This window comes from Podarcis tiliguerta, assembly GCF_965153285.1.
Source record: "Podarcis tiliguerta genome assembly, chromosome: 11".
Taxonomy (NCBI): Eukaryota; Metazoa; Chordata; class Lepidosauria; order Squamata; family Lacertidae; genus Podarcis; species Podarcis tiliguerta.
In genome coordinates, this window is record NC_139544.1 from 63,171,191 (window position 1) to 63,193,273 (window position 22,083).

The following is a 22,083-nucleotide window of genomic DNA, read 5'->3' on the forward strand; positions in this document are numbered from 1 at the left end:
GGAAGGATAAAAAGAAGGTACACAAAGGTTTTGGAGACCACATTTTCCGAGGCCCACTAATTGAAGTTTGGGATAGGTATAAAAACCTATTAGAACCTAAAATACCACACTGGTTATCACCACTAGAAGTTATGAGTGTAAAGAGAATCAATATGAGAAGTGAATGGGTAACATATGGCCAACTCTTATTCAAAGAGGGTGGAAAGTGGAAAGTGAAACCATATGAACAAGTTAAAAAATATGTATATGATTGGTTGCATTATTACCAAATAAATGAAATGTTTAGGAAGGATGTTAAAGAATGTGGCTATGCAGACAAAGATTCAGTATTCCAGTCTGAGATAGTAAATAAGGAAGGTAAAAACTTGTCGAAAATGTACAATTTGTTATTAGAGTGGAATTTGAAAGATGAGGAAGTAAAATCGGTTATGATACACTGGGCCAGAGACATAGGTTATAATATTCAGTTTGAAGATTGGGAAAAACTTTGGAAGGAGAACTTAAAATTCACCGCATGTACGGCACTGAAAGAGAATGTCATGAAAATGTTTTATAGGTGGTATATTACACCAGTAAAATTAGCAAAAATGTATAAGACTTGCAATAAGTGTTGGAAATGTAAAGAAAAAGATGGTTCATTCTATCATATGTGGTGGGAATGTGAAAGAGTGAAAGGCTTCTGGGAAATGATATATAATGAGTTGAAAAAGATTTTAAAATATACTTTTACAAAGAAACCAGAAGCCTTTCTGCTAGGTATCATAGGAAAAGAGATTAAAAGAAAGGACAGTAAGTTTTTCCAGTATGCAGTGACGGCGGCAAGGGTGTTACTGGCACAGAAATGGAAACAACAAGAAATACCGACAGTGGAAGATTGGAGATCAAAGTTGTTAGACTACGCTGAATTGGACAAGATGACAGGAAAGATTAGATACCTAAGAGACCAAAAGTTTACAGAAAACTGGGGAAAATTTGTTGATTATCTGGAAAATATAAGTGAAGGCGAAATAACGCTAGAAGGTTTTAAAAGAGCACTGTGAAAATATGAGAGATATTGTCTAAAGGAAACGAAGGGAAAAGATTCAAACACTGACAATATAAAGGACAAGAAATGCATAAACTAATAAAGACTACGAAAGATTTATGGAAAAGTTGAAGGAAGTCCAAAAAAGAAAGACTTTGAATATTTGAATGTGAAAATATTGTATATTTTGTTTTGTTTTTGTTATGGTTCTGGGGATTGCTTGTGCGTAAATTGCCTTCACTCCTGGTGGTCTGGCATGGCTGAACCCCTTTCTGACAGAGCAGCCTCTACCCCGTGGCTGCCTCAGTCGCTGGCAGAATCCGTCAGTGGGCGTTTCTTAAACCTTCTCCAACATAAGAACTCCTTTACTCCCAGTCTCCTCCCTCTCTCCCTACGTGACAACTTCCTTCGCAATGTGGGAGCTGGCAAGGGAGTACTGGTTCCTTCTCCGCTTGTCTCTGGCGCAGAGTCTTGGAGCCACCTCTCCGCTTCCTCTATCTCCTCCCCTTCTCCACTGGTGCTACGCTGATTTCCTTCCCCAGCTTGCGGGCTACCCCTCCTTCTGCTGGAGGCTTCTCTGCCATCATCCTGGAGCCTTCTCAGCTCCTCCTCCTCCTCCGATGGCAGTTCCCTGACATCCACCTCCCCCCCAGGACCCCCTCCACCCCCGTCCCGACCTTTTGACCTACCCTCGTCACTATTCTCGGCCGACGATGCGGGGAATCCCCAAAAGGAGCTGTCGTCATCCCCCGATGATTCAAACCCTGCTTCCCACCCACCTCTGCACCTCTCTGTGGGTGGAACCCCCCAGTTAGCTTCTTCTTCTTCGGACACCCCCCCTCCCTCCTCCCCGGAGGCCGGGAAGCCGACGAAGTCCTCCTCGTCGTCGGTGGTGCCAAACTCCTCCTCCCAGAACCTCACTGGCGGTTTGGGTTTCCTCGGGAACAGGTGGTGGAACTCTTCCACAAGGTACTCATCCTCGACTGCCTCTGCTGGGTCCCACGTGTTCTCTGACTCGGGTTCCCCTTCCCAGGCTACCAAATACTCCACCTGGCGGCCTCGCCACCTGGAATCGAGTATTTCCCTAGCTTGCATTTGGTGTTCCCTTTCCTCCACCTGCGGGTGGTTGGTGCTCCTTCCCCTCTGCCCTGGAACATACATTGCCCCCCTGTAGTACAACAACCCTCCCTTTTCTTCAAACCCCCCTGGGTTCTCCCTTCCTTCTCGGAGTTCTCCGATTTTTGTTTGGGCGAACTCGTCATTTCGAGTGAGTTCCTCCAGCTCCCTTTTACCCACCAACGCTCCCCCGCACACCCACCGGTCCTCAGGGATGACATGTCGTGTCTCAGGGGGTCCCTCTGTGTCCATGTACTCCGGCTTACGGGAGAGCGCATCTGCTCGTATGTTTTCCTTTCCCGGTATATACCGAATTTCAAAGGAAAACTTGGAGAATTCCTGCGCCCATCGAATCTGTCTCTGGTTGAGTACTCGCGCTGTCCTCCAGTATTCTAAGTTCTTGTGGTCAGTGCAGACCTGAATCTTGTGTTGCGCCCCTATCAATAGATGTCTCCACCGTCGGAACGCCGCATAGATCGCCAGCAGTTCTCGGTCATATACGGTATAGTTCTGCTCCGATTTGCTCAACTTCCTTGAGAAAAATGCACACGGTCTCCACTCCTCTTCGGCCCCTCCCCTTAAGAGAAGGACCGCTCCAATGGCTCGGTCGGACGCGTCGGTTTCCAATCTCATGGGCTTTGTCAGGTCCACATGCAGAAGCTGCTCCTCTGAGGCAAATGCCTCCTTCAGCCTTTCAAAGGCCCGCTGGGCGCTTTCTGTCCAGACGAATTTCTTCTTGCTGCTGAGACAATCGGTGATGGGCGCTGTCAAGTGGGCGAAGTTCTTGATGAACTTCCTGTAGAAGTTACTGAACCCCAGGAATCTCTGGACGTCCTTCCGGGTTTTGGGTGCCTTCCACTCCAGCACCGCCTGCACCTTGCTCGGGTCCATGGCCAGCCCCTTGTCCGACAACCGGTACCCCAGAAATTCGACTTCTCTGGCATGGAACTGGCACTTTTCCAGCTTAACCCACAGCTGATGCTTATGCAGTCTCTTTAGCACTTCCCGGACGTCCCTGACATGTTGCTCCTCATTGTCCGAATAGATTAAAACGTCATCCAGGAAAGCCACACAATTCTTGAACAGCAGGGGACCCAGCACGTGGTGCATAAACGCTTGAAAGCAGGCGGAGCCTGATTGTAATCCAAAAGGCATAACTAAGTACTCAAAGGCCCCCAGGGGGGTGAACATGGTGGTTTTCCATTCGTCCCCTTCCCTTATTCTAATCAGATTGTACGCTCCCCGGAGATCCAGTTTGGTAAAAAAATTTCCCCGCCTCACTTGCGTTAAAATGTCGTCAATCCTGGGCATGGGGAAGGTCACTGGTTCTGAAATCAAGTTCAACGACCTATAGTCCACGACCAATCTGGGCTGGTTTGTCTCTTTTTTGTCCACAAAGAACACTGGACTGCCCCCTACCGCCTTTGATTCTCTTATGAACCCTCTCTTCATATTCTTGTCAATAAACTGCCTCAACTCCTCCATCTCCTTGTCAGACATGGCATACAATTTTCCCGCTGGTAATTGCGCCCCAGGCACCAGGTTGATTTGGCAGTCAAAGGGCCGGTGGGGGGGTAGTTTGTCCGCCTCTTTCTCGCTGAATACCTCCCTTAGGTCAGCATATTGTCTTGGCACCTCCCCTTTTGTTCCCACTGCCAGCCCAGCCACCCTGGCCACCGTCATTCGGGGGTTTTCTCCCCCCAAACAGTGCTCCAAGCAGTACGTAGATCCAAAAGTGACTGACTGCTGGTGCCAAGACACTACTGGGTCATGCAGGGCTAGCCAGCTCATTCCCAGTATGATTGGAGGTCCCGCTAGCGTGGCCACATGGAAGGCAATGGTTTCTGTGTGCTTGGACACCCTCATTCGCATTGGGGGGGTCTGGTGTGTCACTTCACCTCCCAGAAGCTCCCTCCCATCTATGGTGCTCACTTGCAAGGGAAAGTCCAAAGGTAATAAATGGAGTTGGTGCTCTAGGGCAAAATCCCTGCTGAAGAAGTTGCAGGAGCTGCCTGAATCCAGCAACCCTTCCACCTTGACTGGGTACCCGTTTGGGAGTTCTAGTACCACTTCAACGGCTATGGCTGCTCTGGGGGGCTCAGGTTGGGGAACTTTTATTGGTCATTTGCCTGGCTGCTCTCTCTTTTGCTGGGCAGTCAGGCTCTCCCGTTTCCCGGCATCTGCTCAGGCTCTGGCTGTTCCTCCCCACTGGCAGCAGTTCCAGCCATTCCTGGCCATGGTTTCCTCTGAGGACAGACCCGGGCAAAGTGCCCTGGCTGCTGGCAAAGAAAGCATTTTTTTCCCGCCTTCCAATCTCTCTTCCGACCTTCCCTGGGCTTCAAAATGCTGCTGGCCCTCCCCCCGTCCACTTCCATCGGATCCCCAGGCTGGGAAAGCTCCCCTGGTATGTCAGGAATGCGGTAGTCAAGGCAACGTTCCCCTCCCTTTCCCTCGCGCTTCTCCTGAGCGCGCGCTTCCTGACGCACTCCAATGGCAAGCACAGCTTTGGTTAGTTGATCCATGTTCTGGGGACGGGGTGCCCTTGACATTTCGTCCCTGACGCTGCCCGAGAGGCCCTCCTCAAACAGCATTTGAACCGGCTCCGCGTCCAGCGACCACCCAAGACGGTGAATTAACATAGCAAAGCGTGACCAATATTCCCGGACTGATTGGCTTCCCTGCTTGCATCTCATCAACTCTCTCCTAGTCACGCTTTGTGCTATTTCATTTGAATACATAGCATCCATGGCTTGGAAGAACTTCCCGAGATCCTTCAGGGCAGCATTCTGCGTGGCCATAAGGGGCCTAATCCAGTCTCTAGCCCTGCCCTGAAGGTGCCCCACCACGTAAGCGACCCTCTCTGAGTCGTCTGCGAAATCAGCATGCTGCAGATCTAGGGCATATTCTATTTCTGTTCTGAACGCATTATAGTCCTGGGGGTCCCCCCCAAATTTCTGCACCAACCCAGGTACCTTCCTGGCGATGGGGGTGGGTCTGACCTGTGCATCCTGAGCGCGCCTTTCATCCAGCCTCGCCGTTAGGAGAGCTATATTCTGTTCCAAGTCTCGGTTTCTCTCTAGCAGACTCTGTCCTCCAGCTGTGCCCTCTGGGGCTCCGGCTCCCTTGGTCACGCTCATGCTATGTCTCCTCCACGCCGCGCACAAGCAATGTAAGGGACTGACGGATTGCTGTTATGGTTCTGGGGATTGCTTGTGCGTAAATTGCCTTCACTCCTGGTGGTCTGGCATGGCTGAACCCCTTTCTGACAGAGCAGCCTCTACCCCGTGGCTGCCTCAGTCGCTGGCAGAATCCGTCAGTGGGCGTTTCTTAAACCTTCTCCAGCATAAGAACTCCTTTACTCCCAGTCTCCTCCCTCTCTCCCTACGTGACAACTTCCTTCGCAATGTGGCAGCTGGCAAGGGAGTACTGGTTCCTTCTCCGCTTGTCTCTGGCGCAGAGTCTTGGAGCCACCTCTCCGCTTCCTCTATCTCCTCCCCTTCTCCACTGGTGCTACGCTGATTTCCTTCCCCAGCTTGCGGGCTACCCCTCCTTCTGCTGGAGGCTTCTCTGCCATCATCCTGGAGCCTTCTCAGCTCCTCCTCCTCCTCCTCCTCCTCCGATGGCAGTTCCCTGACAGTTTTGTTGTAAATTAATAAAAATTATTATTTAAAAAAAAGAAAGAAAGAAAATTAAAAAAAACCCCGGAAGACACTTTTCAGGCTTTTAAAACAGGTTTGGTCCAATGAAGGGAATCCTTTTGAAACTCTTACTTAGCCCAGATATTTCCCCCTTGTGAATACCCCACATGATCCCAGGGGCCACATCAACCTGTGGGAGGGGATGTGGGGAGACGGGATCTTACAAATGTATGTGGTAGTTTTGCAATTCCGCTTACCCATTCTGGGTTTGGGTATTTAAAGAATTGAGTTTCGTCTTGCTGCCGCCTGCCATTCCAGCCTCCAAGCAGTGGGAGATTCCAGGGTCCCTGGTGCTTGCCCAGGGTCCGGTTTCCTCACAAAGTGGGGCAGCAGATTCCTCCTTGTGGCAGCAGATACGGAAACAGCCATGCAATGGCGCACTGCCTTGGGCTTGAACATTGAGCATGGGCAATAGCCCTGGCTGAAAAGCTGATGTGCTAGAATCATGCAGCCAAAGAAATTCTAGCCCCCGTCTTTTCTATGATGTGTGGTAACCATTTTTGGATTACAATCATACCTCATGTTACGTTTGCTTCATGTTATGTTTTTTCAGGTTGCGTCCCGTGGCGACCCAGAAGTACTGGAAAGGGTTACTTCTGTGTTTCGTCGCTCACACATGCACACAGCACAAGCGCTAAATCACGCTTCGCACATGCGCACAAGCACCAAATTGCACCGCGCACCTGCACAGATACGGCGCTTCAGGTTGCGCTCTTTTCATGTTGAGAACGGGCCTCCAAAACGGATCCCATTTGCAACCAGAGGTACCACTGTATATGTGTCAAAAAGATTGTGTTTATAACCCCCCCCCCCCCCAAGATTTCATAGTCATATGTGGATTGTGTGTGTGAACTGCAAAAATCTGATATGTTTAAGCAACATGGTTGACGGCCTGTGAGTGATGTTGTATATGGGGGGAATGAATATTGCTAAATATTTCCCCCAGAGAGGGAGTTCCAGAGTTTGGGCACCACCTCTGCATCATCCAGGACAGCTGAGGTTGTTTTTTGGGTGGGGGGAGAGGACCCAACAACACATACCTGGGATTGGCTTTTCTTGGAATGAAAGTCCTTGGAGTTGGTAGGCATTTTCTCTGATAGAATTATTATTATTATTATTATTATTTATTTCCATGCAGGCATGCATGCTAGTCTCCCAGCATTAGCCAGCAGGGCAGGGCAGTGGCCTCGGCAAGCAGCCACTGGGGGTGAGCTTCTACAGCAGTGGTGCTCAAACTTTTTTCAAAGAGGGCCAGACTTGATGAAGTGAAGGGCCATGAGGGCCGACCAAAGGGCCAACCAAAGTTGTTGACCTTTTTTAAGGATTGAAGTTATTGGGGTTTTTTTTAGGATTTTACTCCAGGAAATAAACTGCCATGCCTGATTAAACCAACCAGTGGGCTGGATTAGGCCCCTTTGACCATGCCTATTCTATAGGATCCAACCATTTCCTTTCTGAGTCAGGCATTATTCCGGCCCCTGTTTGAACCCAAGCTGTTACATTACGTAAACTTATCTGGATTGCATCATACAATGTTGCGTGGGTCTTTCTAAGTGGTTACTTCTTGCCTTCAGGATTATTTCAAATTGTTCCTAATTTCTCTTCATTGTTATGCTTGTTGATAGTCCTTTGATACATTTTTATCCCTTTTGGGCCAGTTTTGTGGGAAAGTGGCATGGAAATGAATGGAAGTCTCTCTCCCTCCATTGTGTCTGGCATAGTTTGGCCGTTCCCTGGGCAGCTGGCGCTGATGGCGCACGAGGCCACTGAGAATTCCAGGAGCCCCCGACAGGCTCAGCGTCACTGGGCCAAAGCAGGTCTGCAGCTCAGAGGCTTACAATTGCAGGTTAACATTGGGTCTGGAACACAGAATTTTTATTTTTATTTTTTGAAATTTTTATTCATTTTTCATTTTCATTCATTACATACACCTCAAATTCTTAACGTTTACTATATATTCCTCCCTCCCTCCCCTCCAAGACTTCCCCCAACTTGCATTCCTGGTTTGTTTCTATTTTCATCCACTTTGCTATCTCTCAACAGAAAAGGTTATTAATAACATAACATCAAACCTATAAAGATAAAAATACAAATTAACTGGAAATGGAACACAAAAATGGAGATTGAACACAAAAATTTAGTCCCCATCCGTCCCCCTCAATGAGTTCTGCAAGGGGGCAACACTGAGGATGAGCAGAGGAGGAGGAGGAGGAGGAAGCTAACAGCCAGGACCACCCCCTTGGGCAGGCCAGTGGGGAGCTGGGTGGGGGGAGACGGAGGTTGGTGGAGCATGGGAATGTAGAGTGGGAATCTAGCCCAGCCGCTGCAATGCAAGAACCACAGCTCAAGAATCCCTGGCAGACGGCCACCCAACCTCTCCTTGACCACTTCCAGTGAAGGAGAGTCCACCAGCTTCCAAGGGCGGGGGTGCTAACTTGAATAAAATAATGTAGGGACCCAGGTCCTGCCCCACACGATCGATCACATGATGCAGTGCACACACAGCATTTGAATGGAGATGCCCATCAGCTTTGTGGGAGCCCAGCCCCCTCAAGTAACCCCCTAGGAGTTGTCCCCTATGTCCAAAGGAGTCTATTCAACTGCTGAATGGCTCTTATTGTTCTTCCCAATATGGTTGGAATCCCTAAACTCCCCATTTGGGGACTAAGAATCCCCCACGTTCGATATTGGTCAGAGAAGAATGAGCAGGATCCAGTGAAAGCAAGGCAGATCTTTATTATTCTCTTGCAACAGCAGTATCCCCTCCCTTGGTAGGAGGTGAGGACCTAGAACTAAGGTGTGCAGGAACTTTTAAAGGCTTTAGAAATTGCCCAGCCCCTTAGCCAAGGACCACCCGAAAAGGATCAAACTAAGAGGGGGTCTACCACAGAAATTTGAGTCTGTGGCTTTTCTCCTGTCTGTCAAGATATCCAATAATTGTGTGCTGTATGTCCTATCTGGCCAGTCTGGCTAATTCTTTTGAAATAATAAATACCTTAATTCCTGAATCCCATTCACCAATTTTCTTCTTCTTTGGCGACCCCTCATAGCTGAGTAAGATTGTCTTCCATGAACAGGGTCTTAACAGTGAGTCTGTAAGTGATTGTAGAGGCCAATTCTGGATCCACATGTCCTTCCACAGTGGGAACATTGGTTTCTGGGCGGGAGTGGATCACGGTGAAGGTTGGCCAAACGTACCTTTCTCTTAGCATGTTTCTCCTGAATTCAAGCGTCTTCAGAGCCCATGACACCTTTGACAAAGACTGTTCTCCAATTGGAGAGCTCACAGGCCAGAGTTTCCCAGTTGTCGGTGTTTATACAGAAGATGCTCTGCTGACAGGTCCCCTCTGCTTAACAGATATTTGCCAGACTGGTTTTGCAGAGGGGTAAGCTCCCGCATTTCAAGCAGTTTACAGTTTACAGAAGTTTATTTACTTACAGGATTTACACTGAAAAAGAACAATCTGGAAAGTCATTCCCCCCTCCCCAATATACTTCTTGTTTTTGCAGAGAAAGATTTCAGGTCATTTAAGAGGGACGCGGGTGGCGCTGTGGGTTAAACCACAGAGCCTTGGGCTTGCTGATCAGAAGGTTGGCGGTTCGAATCCCCACGACGGGGTGAGCTCCCGTTGCTCGGTCCCTGCTCCTGCCAACCTAGCAGTTCGAAAGCACGAAGTGCAAGTAGATAAATAGGTACCGCTCTGGTGGGAAGGTAAACGGTGTTTCTGTGCGCTGCTCTGGTTCACCAGAAGCGGCTTAGTCCTGCTGGCCACATGACCTGGAAGCTGAACGCCGGCTCCCTCGGCCAGTAAAGCAAGATGAGCGCCACAACCCCAGAGTCGGCCATGACTGGACCTAATGGTCAGGGGTCCCTTTACCTTTATCTTTAAGAGAGTCTGCACATAATCTGGCCCTACTGAGCTCTCTATGGGCATGGATATCGAGCTTTCTTCTCGCAGATAAATCTCTTTACATTCGAACACTGACACTGTTCCAGGGCTCCTTGGTTCATTTGAATGCAGTAGCCTGTATGACTACAAGTCCCAATATGTTCAGTTCTAGAAAGACAAAGATGACTGTCAAGGCAAAAAGGCCCAATCCCTCCTCGCCATTCATTGTTATCTCAGGTCTCCCAGTCACCCCAAAATGAGTCTCTGTGGAGCTGCCCACATTTGCACCGGCCAGTGGTGGTTATAACAGCCAGACATGGCCAGTTTAGGAGGAGCCTGTTGGGGGGGGGGGATCCAGATCAGTCCAGAGCAGCACAGTATTGCTCTGCAAAGGTTTTTAGGCTTCAGTTCCCTTCATCCCTGTCCATTTCCCCTACTGACTGAGGATGATGGGAGCTGAAGTCCAGAAGCCTTTGCAGGGACCCACATGGCCTCTGCCAGGTCTAGACATGATGTCATGTGACATCATGAAGCAGGTATGGGGCAGGTAAAAACTGTTTGCTGCACTAAACAGATCTTTGAAAGGGGATTCTGAAGATGTGTGCGGCCAACAAAAGGACACCCTGTGACGTCAGGAGACAGGGGTGGGTACTGGTAAAACCTAGCCTGTGAGCAGGTGGGGAGAAAACAATCCAGTCCATCAGTCCCCCCACCCACCCCCATTCGACATGAAGCCTCTGGGAGTTTGGGGCTGAGATGTCGTCAGTGTGCAGGTTGCAAACAGTTCTCCCTTCCCTTTTCCATCTTCCAATTCTAGGTAAGCAGTGGAAACTCTGAAACTCGAGAAGCCATTTTGGGATGCATGAGGGCAAACAAGCCCTCTCTGGCCCTCAGGGCTCTCCTCCGGCCCCAGCCAGTCCCCGAGCTTCTCTGCCTGGCTGGAATATGTCCTTGACCTCTGACCATGCCTCTTGCTTGCCAGGAGGTGCAGAGAAGTCCGCCTTTTGCATGGCTTGATGTTGCCCCCTGTACTACTAGCTGTGACTCTGTCCATCTTGCCTCTGGCCATGCCCACCCACATTGACAGGTGTCCCCCAAGAAGGTTTCCCATGGGGAAAATAACCCTCAGGCCGCAAAAGCTTCCCCACCGCTGGCGCTCCGTGTGGCTCTCCTGAAGATTGATCTCGGGTAGCAGAGCTTGAAAGGAGCAGTTTGTGACAGTGAAGACATGTTGCTGCTCCTCAGTGGAGGACATTAAGCTTAAGCAACCAGCGGTTTGGCTCTCCATGGTCTCATCCAGACTTTCTAGAGTCTGTACCTTCCTAGTCCATGTCTGCGCACCTTTCTTTTTTGCCCAGCTGCTTTCATCAGAAAAACCGGATCTTTACCCGTGAATCACAGCAAATGTCAATTTGGGTTTTCTGTGGAATTGTTTTCATTGGTAAAGAGTGGGTTTTTGTGAGGCTAAGCCCTATAAGAAGGGGAAAGGCTGCAGATTCCAGGGGTGGCTGTAGGAGAAACTCCGCTCTGTTCAGCCCAAGCAAATCTGATTTAATGGGTAGCAAAGGGACCCTCTCTCTTCCACTCACCCTTCATAGCCCGTACCATCAACCCATTTCCAGGGTTCTGATTGCCAGACTTTTCCAAGTCCAATCCAGTATTGATAACTCTAGGAGAAAGAATAAAATGTTGATGGAGAAAGACCTCCTTCCCAATGAAACTTTCCTTTCTCACTTTTTAAGAGGCTCATATATAAAAAACTAATACAGTTAATTAGAGTCTACAGGAAACTAGAGATTACAGGAAAATTTGCTTTTTCTCTAGCTGGCTATAGGGAAGGTGCCCTGGTTGGCTTCTGGCCTATGGTCACCCCAGCACACACCTTGCTCTGGTGCAGAGTGGTCTGGAAGAAGACCAGGTCCAGAATGTATAAGACATGGCTTGAGGATTAATTATGTAAATTAAAATTTAAAACCTTCTATCCCACATGTGTGGGCGAAATTAAAAAAAGGAAATGGAATGTAAAGCCTTTTTAGCAGAATAAAACACTTAAATGTTTTTACAGCTTACTGAAGTTTAGGAATAAGGCAGTTATACATTTTTATTCCCTTTTATTTGTGGTCTGCTGACCTTCCTCTTGTTCACATCTGTTTCAGAGACTGAATTACATGTTTTTAGTATTATTATTTTTAAAAAACCGTTTACTCACATTTCAGTGCAGGCAGCATTTACAGCAAATATAGTATGCTGATAAATACTTCTAAGCTATGGTAAAATAAAAGTTGGTAGTCTTGGCTAACATGGCTGCAAACCCCACACAGAATGTGCCATGGTACCCCTTCCAGTTCATGGGGGGCAGGCTGCATCTGCACTGAGAAATCAAGGGGTTATCTGTCCTGGTGGATATTTCTTCATGATCTGCTAGACTCTGGACTTGACTCCCCAGCACCAGCAGCCCCCTTCCTTAAAGTCTGAGGCATTGGCACCCCAAAGGTATTACCTTATCAATGACTGTGGCATCCCACAGCTGTTTTGCACTCCAGGGCTTTAAAACAAGCAGCTGAGATGATTTCGACTTGCAGGCTTCCTGGCTATTGTCCCAACTCTTCATTTCCCATGAAGGTGAAATCCACAGGCATTTCCACCCGAATAACTTCCATCCTCGGGGACAGCAAACTGGAGAAGGCAAGGGAAGGTCAAGGGAAGGTGTTCAGCTGAAAGCCATGTGGTCTCAGGCTAACTTAGGATGGGACGCACTCTGGTGGGGACGTGCCTGTCCCCAGTCCATGGGCTGAGAGTCTATGAGAGGGAGAGGGGGTGTCGTGGGTGACGTGGATCATGGTGCCCACACCAAAGAGAAGTGAGTCTCAGGCTGGATGGGGGAGGGGACACTTTTCACAGAGCCAGGGCTTTGGCAGGTGGGCAAGGAGTGTCAGGGCCCCTGCCAGGGAGTCTGCAGGTGCTCCTGGCTGTGTCTGCAGGTGCCATCAGAGACATAGTGCCGCCTGCACAGGAATCCCGTGGAGAGGCTGGAGCAGGGGGTCCTGGCCTCCATAGGACCTGCCTCTCTGCGTGTGAAGGTGGGGGTGGGGTCTGCAGCAAGTGCCCTGGCTGGCGTGGCACTTGGGGGCAAAGGCCAGTGTGCTGTGCCAGAGGCAAGGGCTCCTTGCTGACCGGGCTCCTAAGCCGGCTGGGCCAGACCCTTCCTAGCTGCTGTTCCTCCTTTCATCAGCTGCCTGAATCCTGCCCTGCCCAGCAACCAGGAAATACTTGTGTATTTTATTTGTATTTCTATTTATTTGTTTCATAAATAAATAAATACATTAAATCTATTGAGTGTGTATTAAATGTGTATTTAATTATATATATTTAATTAAACATATTACAGTCGTACCTTGGAAGTCAAACAGAATCTGTTCCGTTCGACTTCCAAAACGTTCGGAAACCAAAGCTTGCAGCCAATTGGAAACTGCGTAAGCCATGTTGGACGTTTGGTTTCTGAAAAACGTTCAAAAACCAGAACACTCACTTCTGGGTTTCGATCGTTTGGGAGCCGATTTGTTTGGGAGCCAAGGCGTTAGAGATCCAAAGTACAACTGTAATTGTGTACATTAAAAAATATTGATTATATTGTGAATACCTTAATATACAGTATGGAAATCTAATTCAGTGTGTACTCTTGCAGCCCCCGTGCTCTGAGAGGTTGGGCCACCCTGCCCTGTATGATCGCAATCCTCTTCCACCAGCTGAGAGGAGGTGATAGAATACGGTGCGCAGGGAGCCTGGCCAGCCCAGACAGCCTCCTGATCTGAATGCAACGGACATACCCTTCTGTTGGCAAGTTATAAGTAGCTCCAGTTTTCCCCCCATCTCCTCCAACTGCTGCTGAACGGTCTCCTTCTCCTCCTGCAGCCTTGCTTTGTCCTCTTGCTGCTGCTCTTTCTCCTGTTCCAGCTCTTCCTTATCCCGTTGTAGCTCCTCCTTCTCCTGCTGCAGCTTCTCCTTCTCCTGCAGCGTGAGCATCAGGCTCTGGTTGGCTTGCCTCAGCTGCTCCTGCGTCCTGTTCCCGGCAGCCAGGCAGCTCCAGAGGGTCCCGTTGGTGGAGTGGAGCTCCTCCTGGGCCTCTTCCAGCTGGGCCTGGGTCTGGGCCAGGCTGCCCTCCTGGGAGCCCATTCTCCGTTCCAGGGCACTGCCATCTTCATTCGCCTGCTGCAGCTGCCGTGAGACCTGCCAGTCTGCAGAGCACAAGCAGGGGCAACATGAGAGGAGGAGGAGGAGGAGGAGGAGGAGGGAGCTTCAGGTGCCAGGCAGGCAGCATGGCAGAGGGGAGCCAGGCTCCACTGTGGGTGCCCAAAGGCAGGCTGCTCAGAGATATACTGTAGCAGGAATCCCCCCCCCCCAATCATTCAGTTTCTACAAACTTCACACACACTCACACTCACACACCACATACGCTACACTTCTGTTATAAATTCATAGAAAATCAACCATACATCGGATCTGCACAGTTCCACTTTTGTTTTACTCCATGAAGGAAGGACTACAAAATGGGGAAGGTTTGATACAGGCCACCATAATCCCTTGAGCATAGCAGCACATCCACAGGAGCCCTGCCCAGTTGCTATGCCAACCCTGATGGTCCTAGACAGAAGACCATCAACTACACAACAGACTGCATACACGAGTGGATTCAACACGGACTGGAACAAAGGACAATAATCAGTTCTTCCCTTTGGGGGCAGGGATCTGCAAACTCCCCTTTGTCTCCTGGAAGTGACTCATAGGGAGGGGGAAAGGGGGAACCAGCCAGGTGACAGGACACTCTGGTTACCACCACAACTCCTCCCTCAACCCCTCCTTTCTGTGATGTATGCATGATGTTTCTGGGGGTGGTCTTGATCTACAGGATGGGAATTTCAAAAGTCTTTATAAGACCTTGCACACCATTTTTTCTGTGTCTTTCCTCTCTCCTGCAAGTGAGGGGAACACCCTGTTGCAACAGTTCAATAAAGGCCAAGCCTACAGGCTGCTGTTTTGCTCCAAGTTATCCTGGTTGGTGTCTTTGTTTTTGTTCAAGGGAGCCCTCGGATTTTTCCGGTAACAATACAAATGGGGGGTTTACATCAGGGGAGTTTTGAATTACGGTGCTTGAGAGTCCCATGGACTGCAAGAAGATCAAACCTCTCCATTCTGAAGGAAATCAGCCCTGAGTGCTCACTGGAAGGACAGATCCTGACACGGAGGCTCCAAGACTTTGGCCACCTCATGAGAAGAGAAGATTCCCTGGAAAAGACCCTGATGTTGGGAAAGATGGAGGGCACAAGGAGAAGGGGATGAGATGGTGGGGCCGTGTTCTCGAGGCTACCAACATGAGGAGGGCAGTGGAAGACAGGAGTGCCTGGCATGCTCTGGTCTGTGGGGTCACAAAGAGTCAGACACCACTAAACGACTCAACAACAACAACAACAACACATCTGAGGAGACAGTGAGGTACTCTCCCGACGTGAGGCTCCAGCTCCCCTTGAACCTGACCACTGACCATGCAGGTTGGGACTGGTGGGAACTGGAGTTTAACACTACCTGGAGGGCTCCAGGCAGACCCTCTCTGAGCCCAGGCTCCAGGGTAAGCTCTGCAGCAAATGCCTGCGACACTTATTATATTTTATTTATTAAATGTATGTGCTGCCCTTTATCAAAAGACCTCAGGGTGGTTCACAGACATTTTCCCCCTCCCCCATTTATCAGGTCAATAGGCTTGGGCAGGGGGCACCCACTACTCACATCGGACCCCCAGTCCTATGGCGGTGGAAAGAAGGAAGAGGCAGACGGCCAACAATGCCAGGATGGTGTACCAGGTCCGACGGTCCGACTCTGGAAGAGAAACTCAGTGGGGTCAGTTTGGGGTTCCTGTGGGAAGGGGTCAACCCTCAACGGAAGCCTGATCCCGGAGGGAGGGCTGTGTGGAGACAGGGAACTGAGTGCAGCCCCCAGTTCCCTGCCAGGGCCCAGCAAGCTTTGCTGCAACTGTGGCCAATCCCGTGCGTAGGCATTTGTGGGGGAAGGAGCAGGCTCCTGTGGGGTCCTCTCTCCTCTTGTTCAGCAGGGGGCCCCTCTCATGCAGAGCCCAAACACCCCAAGATGAGGAGAGCCACTGCCCCAAGTCAGACTGGTGGAATGGCTGCGGAAACCCCAAGATTCCCCCCAGATTTATATTCTGCATAGTTGAAAAGGGTCCAGTGTTAATTTGAGTAAAAAGTTCATGAAATTAAAGCCTCTTTGGGAGCCCTTCTTAAGTCTGAAAATCTGGAGGTACAAAATCTCAGGATGAAAAGCATTCTAAACACAGAAGTCTCCTTTCTGGAAGCCTCAAGACTGAACCCTAAAGACTCCCCTTAAACGGGCTAGGAATTTCCCCAGCCCTAGAACTGCCTGGTTTGTTGGTGATCATGATGCTATAAAGGGCTGTAAGTTTTACTTGCTGAGTGCCAACCAGCTTTCAAAAAGGAAAAACCAGGACACACCAAATGTTGCTGAACTTTTTTTTAGGAAGACCCCAAACCTGTTGAGTTCTGCTTTTAACTATGGATCGCTATGGCAACTCTCATTTTAAATGCCCCTACCACAGTATAGGGTATGTAGGCTGTAGAAGCTGTGAGCTATTGCTAATAGTAATGCTCTTAACTTACAACAACAAGTTTGCTGCTTTCCTTCTAAGACACAGGACTGCCCCCTTTAACTCTAAACTGAGGCTTTGTCCTATCTTTGAACTGAGGGAGGTGGGGGGTCAGCCAATTACACTGATTAGTGAAAGCTGAACAGTTTGTATCATGTGTAACATTTTGGGCGTTTTACTGGTTCCACTTTGTGAGTTAAATGGTTTGCAATGGTCTCCAATCCTTTGTGCTTCTGGCCCAGTAGATCCTGAGGGTCCTAAGCCCATCAGGTGTTATGAAGAGGAGACTCGGTGCCTTGAGTTTGTTCTTGTTCATGATGACAGCGAAGATCCCAGTGAGGTTGTCAGAGCCTGTGCAACCCCATCTTTTTGTGAAATGGCCAGGACATCAAAGCATAGTGGTGTCTTTTCAGGCACCATAACCCAAGCCAGATGCGGTCAAACTCTGCCTTCCTCAAAACAGCTCAACACTGAAGGGTAGTTAGGAGAGAACAATGTCTTCTTTCTTTTCATCCCACTGTTTCTTGCCGCAGTGGAGGTGGCGGCTGCTTTCCTGGTGGTGGGAATATTGAGCAACTGCCATTAACAGGACTCCTGAATCCTCTCTGTGGCTTTTAGTGGAGGGTGAAAGGGTGTAGGGGATAGAGAAGCTAAGATAGAAATGTGGGGCTAAATTAAATTAAAACAAACAAAAAAACTGAGGGAGCACCATTTCCTTTGTTCTCTTAATAGCTGCTCACCCAGGCAATCCCCTTGACACAGGAAGCTAGCCTGGCTTCTAGTTTAACAACTGCCTACCCCCTTCCTTCCACAAACTCATAACAATATTAAGCAGTAGAAACTGCTCCAGGAGGGCCCCAATCCAGCAAGGGGAAAAAAAAGCAAAGATATAATTAGGTGCACAGTTTGTGAGCTTCCTGGGCAGCGAGTGTTTGCACAGCGCCTGCCGAATAGTAGTGGGAGCTCAGTTGGCAGAGCCTGAGGCTCTTAACCTCACGGTCCTGGGTTCAAGCAGCATAGGGTGAAAGATTCCTCCACTGCAGGGAGTTGGCCACCTGTAGGGGATTCTTTAGCTGTGATGCCTGCATTGCCTGTTTGAGGTTTGCTGTGTCTCCCTTTATTAAGGCCTTTGAGAAACAAGAGAACGCTAAGAACCATACACAGAATTCTTTGGTTAAAGTCGCAGATTCACCCGAGGTTCTTTTGAGCACTTAAATTGTCCTACCTAAGATGTGATGTTTCAATACAGGGTAGTATTATTGACCTATATTAATGGGTTCCTTGCCGTGAGTGCAGAGGATGAGGAAGATAAGAAACCAATGTGGTTTTTTCAGAAAAACGGTTTTGAGAAGCCTACATTTTCAGAGGATTTCTGAGAAATGTGTGGGTTTTTTCTAAAAAAAAAAACTTCTGCAAAACACCTGAAAGAGCCCTTTTGGGGTTGATGGAGCTTTTTGCTTCAGTGGGAGAAACCCAGCCTCTGTCAGTTCTGTGGCTGCAAGGCCCCCAGTTGTTATCAAAGGGGTCCTCTTTTGAAAGAGAAACAGGGTCCTTACCTTTCAGAAGTGAGGGACCTTTCAGAGAATCCCCCCCCCCCAGCCATGAGGGAACTGGAGTGTGTTCCTGGTAGATCCCAAGGTGGCCAGGATCCACTGAGGAGAGGCATCAGCGGGGAAAGTGGCCCAGGCGATTAGATGTTTGGTGGCGCCTGATGTTCTCAGGTCATGGGGAATGTGGGATTATGCTCAGAAGACCCTGAGAAGATTCCCCTGCTGGAATCTGGCAGGTGGCGAGGAGGGACCGACTGATAAGTGGCCTTCAGGTGGGAGTTAAGGGACAGACCTTGAGGGCAGGTTTAAACCTTTTCCTTGTATGTTCAAAATGCCTGTTGGCTCCAGTGGAGGATGCAGGTGGGTTAGGACCTGGCCAGAACTCAAATGATGTGAAGCTACTTTCAAAAATGTACAAATTACTATCAGAATGGTTTACAAAAGATGAAGTAGTTAAGGCAGTGATGATACACGCAAGAGATTTCGAATATAATATCCAATTTTCATCATGGGAAAAGTTATGGAAAGAGGATTTAAAATTTGCTGCTTGCTGTTCGTTGAAGGAAAATGATATGAAAATGATGCACCATTGGTATTTAAATAGAAGGGGAAGAAATGGAGGAAGTGAGAGATTTTAATTTATTGGGCTCCATGATCACTGCAGATGGTGACGGCAGTCATGAAATTAAAAGACACCTGCTTCTTGGGAGAAAAGCAATGACAAACCTAGACAGCACTTAAAAAGCAGAGACATCACCTTGCCAACAAAGGTCTGTATAGTTAAAGCCATGGTTTTCCCAGTAGTGATGTATGGAAGTGAGAGTTGGACCATAAAGAAGGCTGATGGCCGAAGAATGGATGCTTTTGAATTCTGGTGCTGGAGGACACTTGAGAGTCCCATGGACTGCAAGAAGATCCAACCTCTCCATTCTGAAGGAAATCAGCCCTGAGTGCTCACTGGAAGGACAGATCCTGAAGCTGAGGTTCCAATACTTTGGCCACCTCATGAGAAGAGAAGACTCCCTGGAAAAGACCCTGATGCTGGGAAAGATGGAGGGCACAAGGAGAAGAGGACGACAGAGGACGAGATGGTGGGACAGTGTTCTCGAAGCTACCAACATGAGTCTGACCAAACTGTGGGAGGCAGTGGAAGACAGGGGTGCCTGGCGTGCTCTGATCCAGGGGGTCACAAAGAGGCGGGCACAACTAAATGACTAAACAGCAACAAAATTTGCTAAAATGTATAGAACTAGCTCAAATTTGTGCTGGAATTGTGAAGGGAAAGAGGATGCCTTCTACCATCTGTGGTGGTCCTGTGGAGTGATAAAAGCTTTCTGGTATATAATGACAAGTTAAAGAAAATGTTTAAGAAAACTTTTGTTAAAAAACCAGAAGCTTTTTTGTTAGGTATAATAGGTGAAGAGATACCAAAAGAAGACAAAAGACTTTTCATGTACGCAAGGACGGCAGCGAGAACGCTTCTATCCCCGAGATGGAAGACAGAGAACCAGAGAAGAATGTCAGACCAAGTTGATGGAATATGTAGAGATGGCTAATTGGGAAAGATCAGAAACCAGGAAGATCATGTATTCCTAAAAGACTGGAATAATTTTTAACATACTTAAAAGACCACTGTAAACAGTTAAAACTATTGGCAAGGATGACACTTATAATGTGCAATGAACTTTGGAAACTATGAATATGCAACAGATAGATAACAGAAAATAGATGCAGAAAAAGAAAAAACAAAAAACATTTTCTTTGGGAATGGAAGCCATGGGGCGGGGGGGAGTCCGAAGGTTCAAAAGAACCTTTTCATTTTATGTTTTGAAATGGTTAAAGTTATAATGTATAAATTTATGTAAAACCAATATATATGAAAAAGGACAAGGCCGGCACTCACCTTTCGTGCCCTCGGTGGGGGTGGGATTCCTCTCCCCCTGGCAGGGGGGGCCCTGGACGTTCTCATAGGTCAGCTCTCCCTCGCTGGGGTCTGGAAGAGGAGCCGAGGGGTGAGTCACGGAGGGGGGGGGGGACCCGGAGGGGGACACTGCTGAGGGGATTGGGGCCAGTTGTCTCTGTGTACCTTTCTCCTGGCTCTTCTCCGGAGGGGTCCTCACGAACCGCAGGTCAGCGTAGGTCACACCCTGTGACATCCTGGGGGGGGGGTCCTCTCTCACCTGGACTAGTGGCAACGAGAGAGGCTGGGCTGTGGGGGGGGGACCTCCTGGGCTCTCTGCAGAAAAAAGAGGAAAGTGGTGGCAAATTAAAGAAAGTGAAATGTGAGAGACTTCCTGCAGTGTATGAAAATATAAGTCCTACCTTCCCCCTCCCCTGCAATCTCCTCAAGGGACCCAGGCCAGCTGCATGGCCCCCTCGGCGCACAGCGGCGCATCAGAGCATGGCTTCCTCTTTCCCCTTTGCTCCTTCTCGTAATCGGGCAAGTCAGCGTCACAGGCGGATGGAAGGGGCTTCCCCTGCAGGGTGTGTTGTCCCGTCAGCGGAACCTGGACATCCCCCCTGCTGCCCCCCCCCGCAGATCCAGGCCCCCTCCCGGTCCAGTGAATTAGTCTGAGGCCCAGAGATGAATCATAGAATCATAGACTTGTAGGCTTGGGAGGGAGCCCAAGGATCATCTAGTCTGACCCCCAGCAATGCAGGCACCACAGCCACCCAGCTTCTGTTTAAAAACCTCCTTTTCTATCATTGAACCCATTGCTTCGGGTCCCCCCCTCCGGGGCAGCAGGAAACAAGCTTGTTCCCTCTTCCATGTGACAGCCCTTGAGATATTTGAGGATGGCTCTCAGTCTCCTTTTTTCCAGGCTAAGCATCCCCAGCTCCTTCAACCGTTCCTCATCAGGCTTGGTTTCCACACCCGTGATCCTCTTGGTTGCCTCCTCTGCGCACCTTCCAGCTTGTCCTTATTCTCCTTAAACCGGGATGCTCAGGACTGCAGGCAGAGTCTCACCAAGGCAGGAGACAGCAGTTACTGTTACCTGGATCAGGACACGAGACTTCTGTGGATGCAGCCGAGTGTAGCATTGGCCTTTCCCCCTCTTCTGCTGCTGCTTCATCCTACTGTTGAGGTGCTAGGGAAGGGGTAGGACCTCTGGTGGGGGACATGTCCTGCTCCTTCTGGGGTAGTTTGACCACCTTTGGTCCCCACCCTGCACTCTGCTCTCCCCTGTGGCTCCTAGAAGCTGGCAGCAGGTGGCAGTGGCTACACCCCAGGAATGGCTTCAAGCAGCCAGCCAAACAAGGTGAGGGGAGCCTGTTAGAATTCCTGCTCCGTGATTGCAGTCATGGGAGTTTTGTTTTTCACATGACGGTATATGTTTTGACTCCACAGAGTGGGAAGAGACAAAGACAGGATGTTTGTGTTACTGTGTTCCGTGAAGTGGGACTATTGTCCCTTGTTCTTTTTCTCTTTGCTGTCTGATGCTAGAGAGAGAGGGAGCCATGTTGCAGTGCTCCGTGTGGGTTTATATGTAAATAAAGTAGATTAGCCAAAATGCTGAGTTGCTGAGGTCTGTCACGTGCATGATGCGCAAACTCTGCGGATCCCTAAGTGTGCCGGTGTCGGTTGGCATTGGTCGGTGTGATGTTTGGGCAGAAGAAAGCTTTTGAAGCTCCCGAACGAAAGACCAGGAGGGAGAGAGCATGCCAGTCGGGCATGTGTCTCTGCTAGGGTCCTACTTGAGTGTAGGCCGAACTCCTAACAGAGCTGATGAGTCTCAAACCCATGAGGAGTTAGGGACTAACCCTGCATATGACTTACCCTCGTCTGAATACAGATATTGGATTCTTGTCTCATTACACATGTTAAAGCTATTTTGGGTCGTTTGCATACTATCCTTTGCTTTTTCCTGTAGGACTAATTGCAGTCGTGTTAACAGCAGTCAACAGGTTTACCATACCCACTGAGTCAATCACCCATCTCCCACTACCCTTCTGAGAAAAAACCCACCCCATCCTTGCACTATATATAAGGTTCTGGTGACTTCTGTTTCGGTGGAGTAGAAGATTCAGAGGAGTAGAAGAAGAAAATCAATGAGAATATAAAAGAAAAAATGATAAAGAGAATTAGCAAAATGGTTGGAAATAAAAGAGGAAGAAGTAGCCTGTACTGTAG

At 49.0% G+C, this 22,083-nt stretch overlaps 1 protein-coding gene across 2 annotated transcripts; it reads right to left on the bottom strand.

The window, feature by feature from the left end:
- Positions 1-8,554: 8,554 nt before the first annotated feature.
- LOC310659490 (B-cell differentiation antigen CD72-like) lies at positions 8,555-20,352 on the bottom strand. Of its 2 annotated transcripts, XM_083403129.1 has the most exons (7): positions 20,038-20,350; positions 19,855-19,944; positions 15,510-15,599; positions 13,556-13,963; positions 12,229-12,404; positions 11,318-11,397; positions 8,555-9,896 (listed from the first exon to the last, which is right to left on the bottom strand). In XM_083403129.1, the coding sequence occupies exons 1-7, from the start codon at positions 20,105-20,107 to the stop codon at positions 9,764-9,766; spliced, it is 1,047 nt and encodes a 348-aa protein (XP_083259255.1). In that variant the 5' UTR covers positions 20,108-20,350; the 3' UTR covers positions 8,555-9,763. The 2 variants fall into 2 exon arrangements, with proteins under 2 accessions (XP_083259255.1, XP_083259254.1); XM_083403128.1 differs by having other exon boundaries at positions 19,855-20,352.
- Between the last annotated feature and the right edge of the window lie 1,731 nt (positions 20,353-22,083).

Bases quoted from the DNA above. Each gene is read 5' to 3' on its own strand.
- LOC310659490 (XM_083403128.1), bottom strand. From the start codon at position 20,107: ATGTCACAGGGTGTGACCTACGCTGACCTGCGGTTCGTGAGGACCCCT. The intron at 13,964-15,509 runs GTGAGTAGTGGG...TGTGCTCTGCAG, and splicing joins CATAGGACTGGGGGTCCGAT to ACTGGCAGGTCTCACGGCAG. The intron at 11,398-12,228 runs GTAATACCTTTG...TCTTTCTCCTAG, and splicing joins ATGCCACAGTCATTGATAAG to AGTTATCAATACTGGATTGG.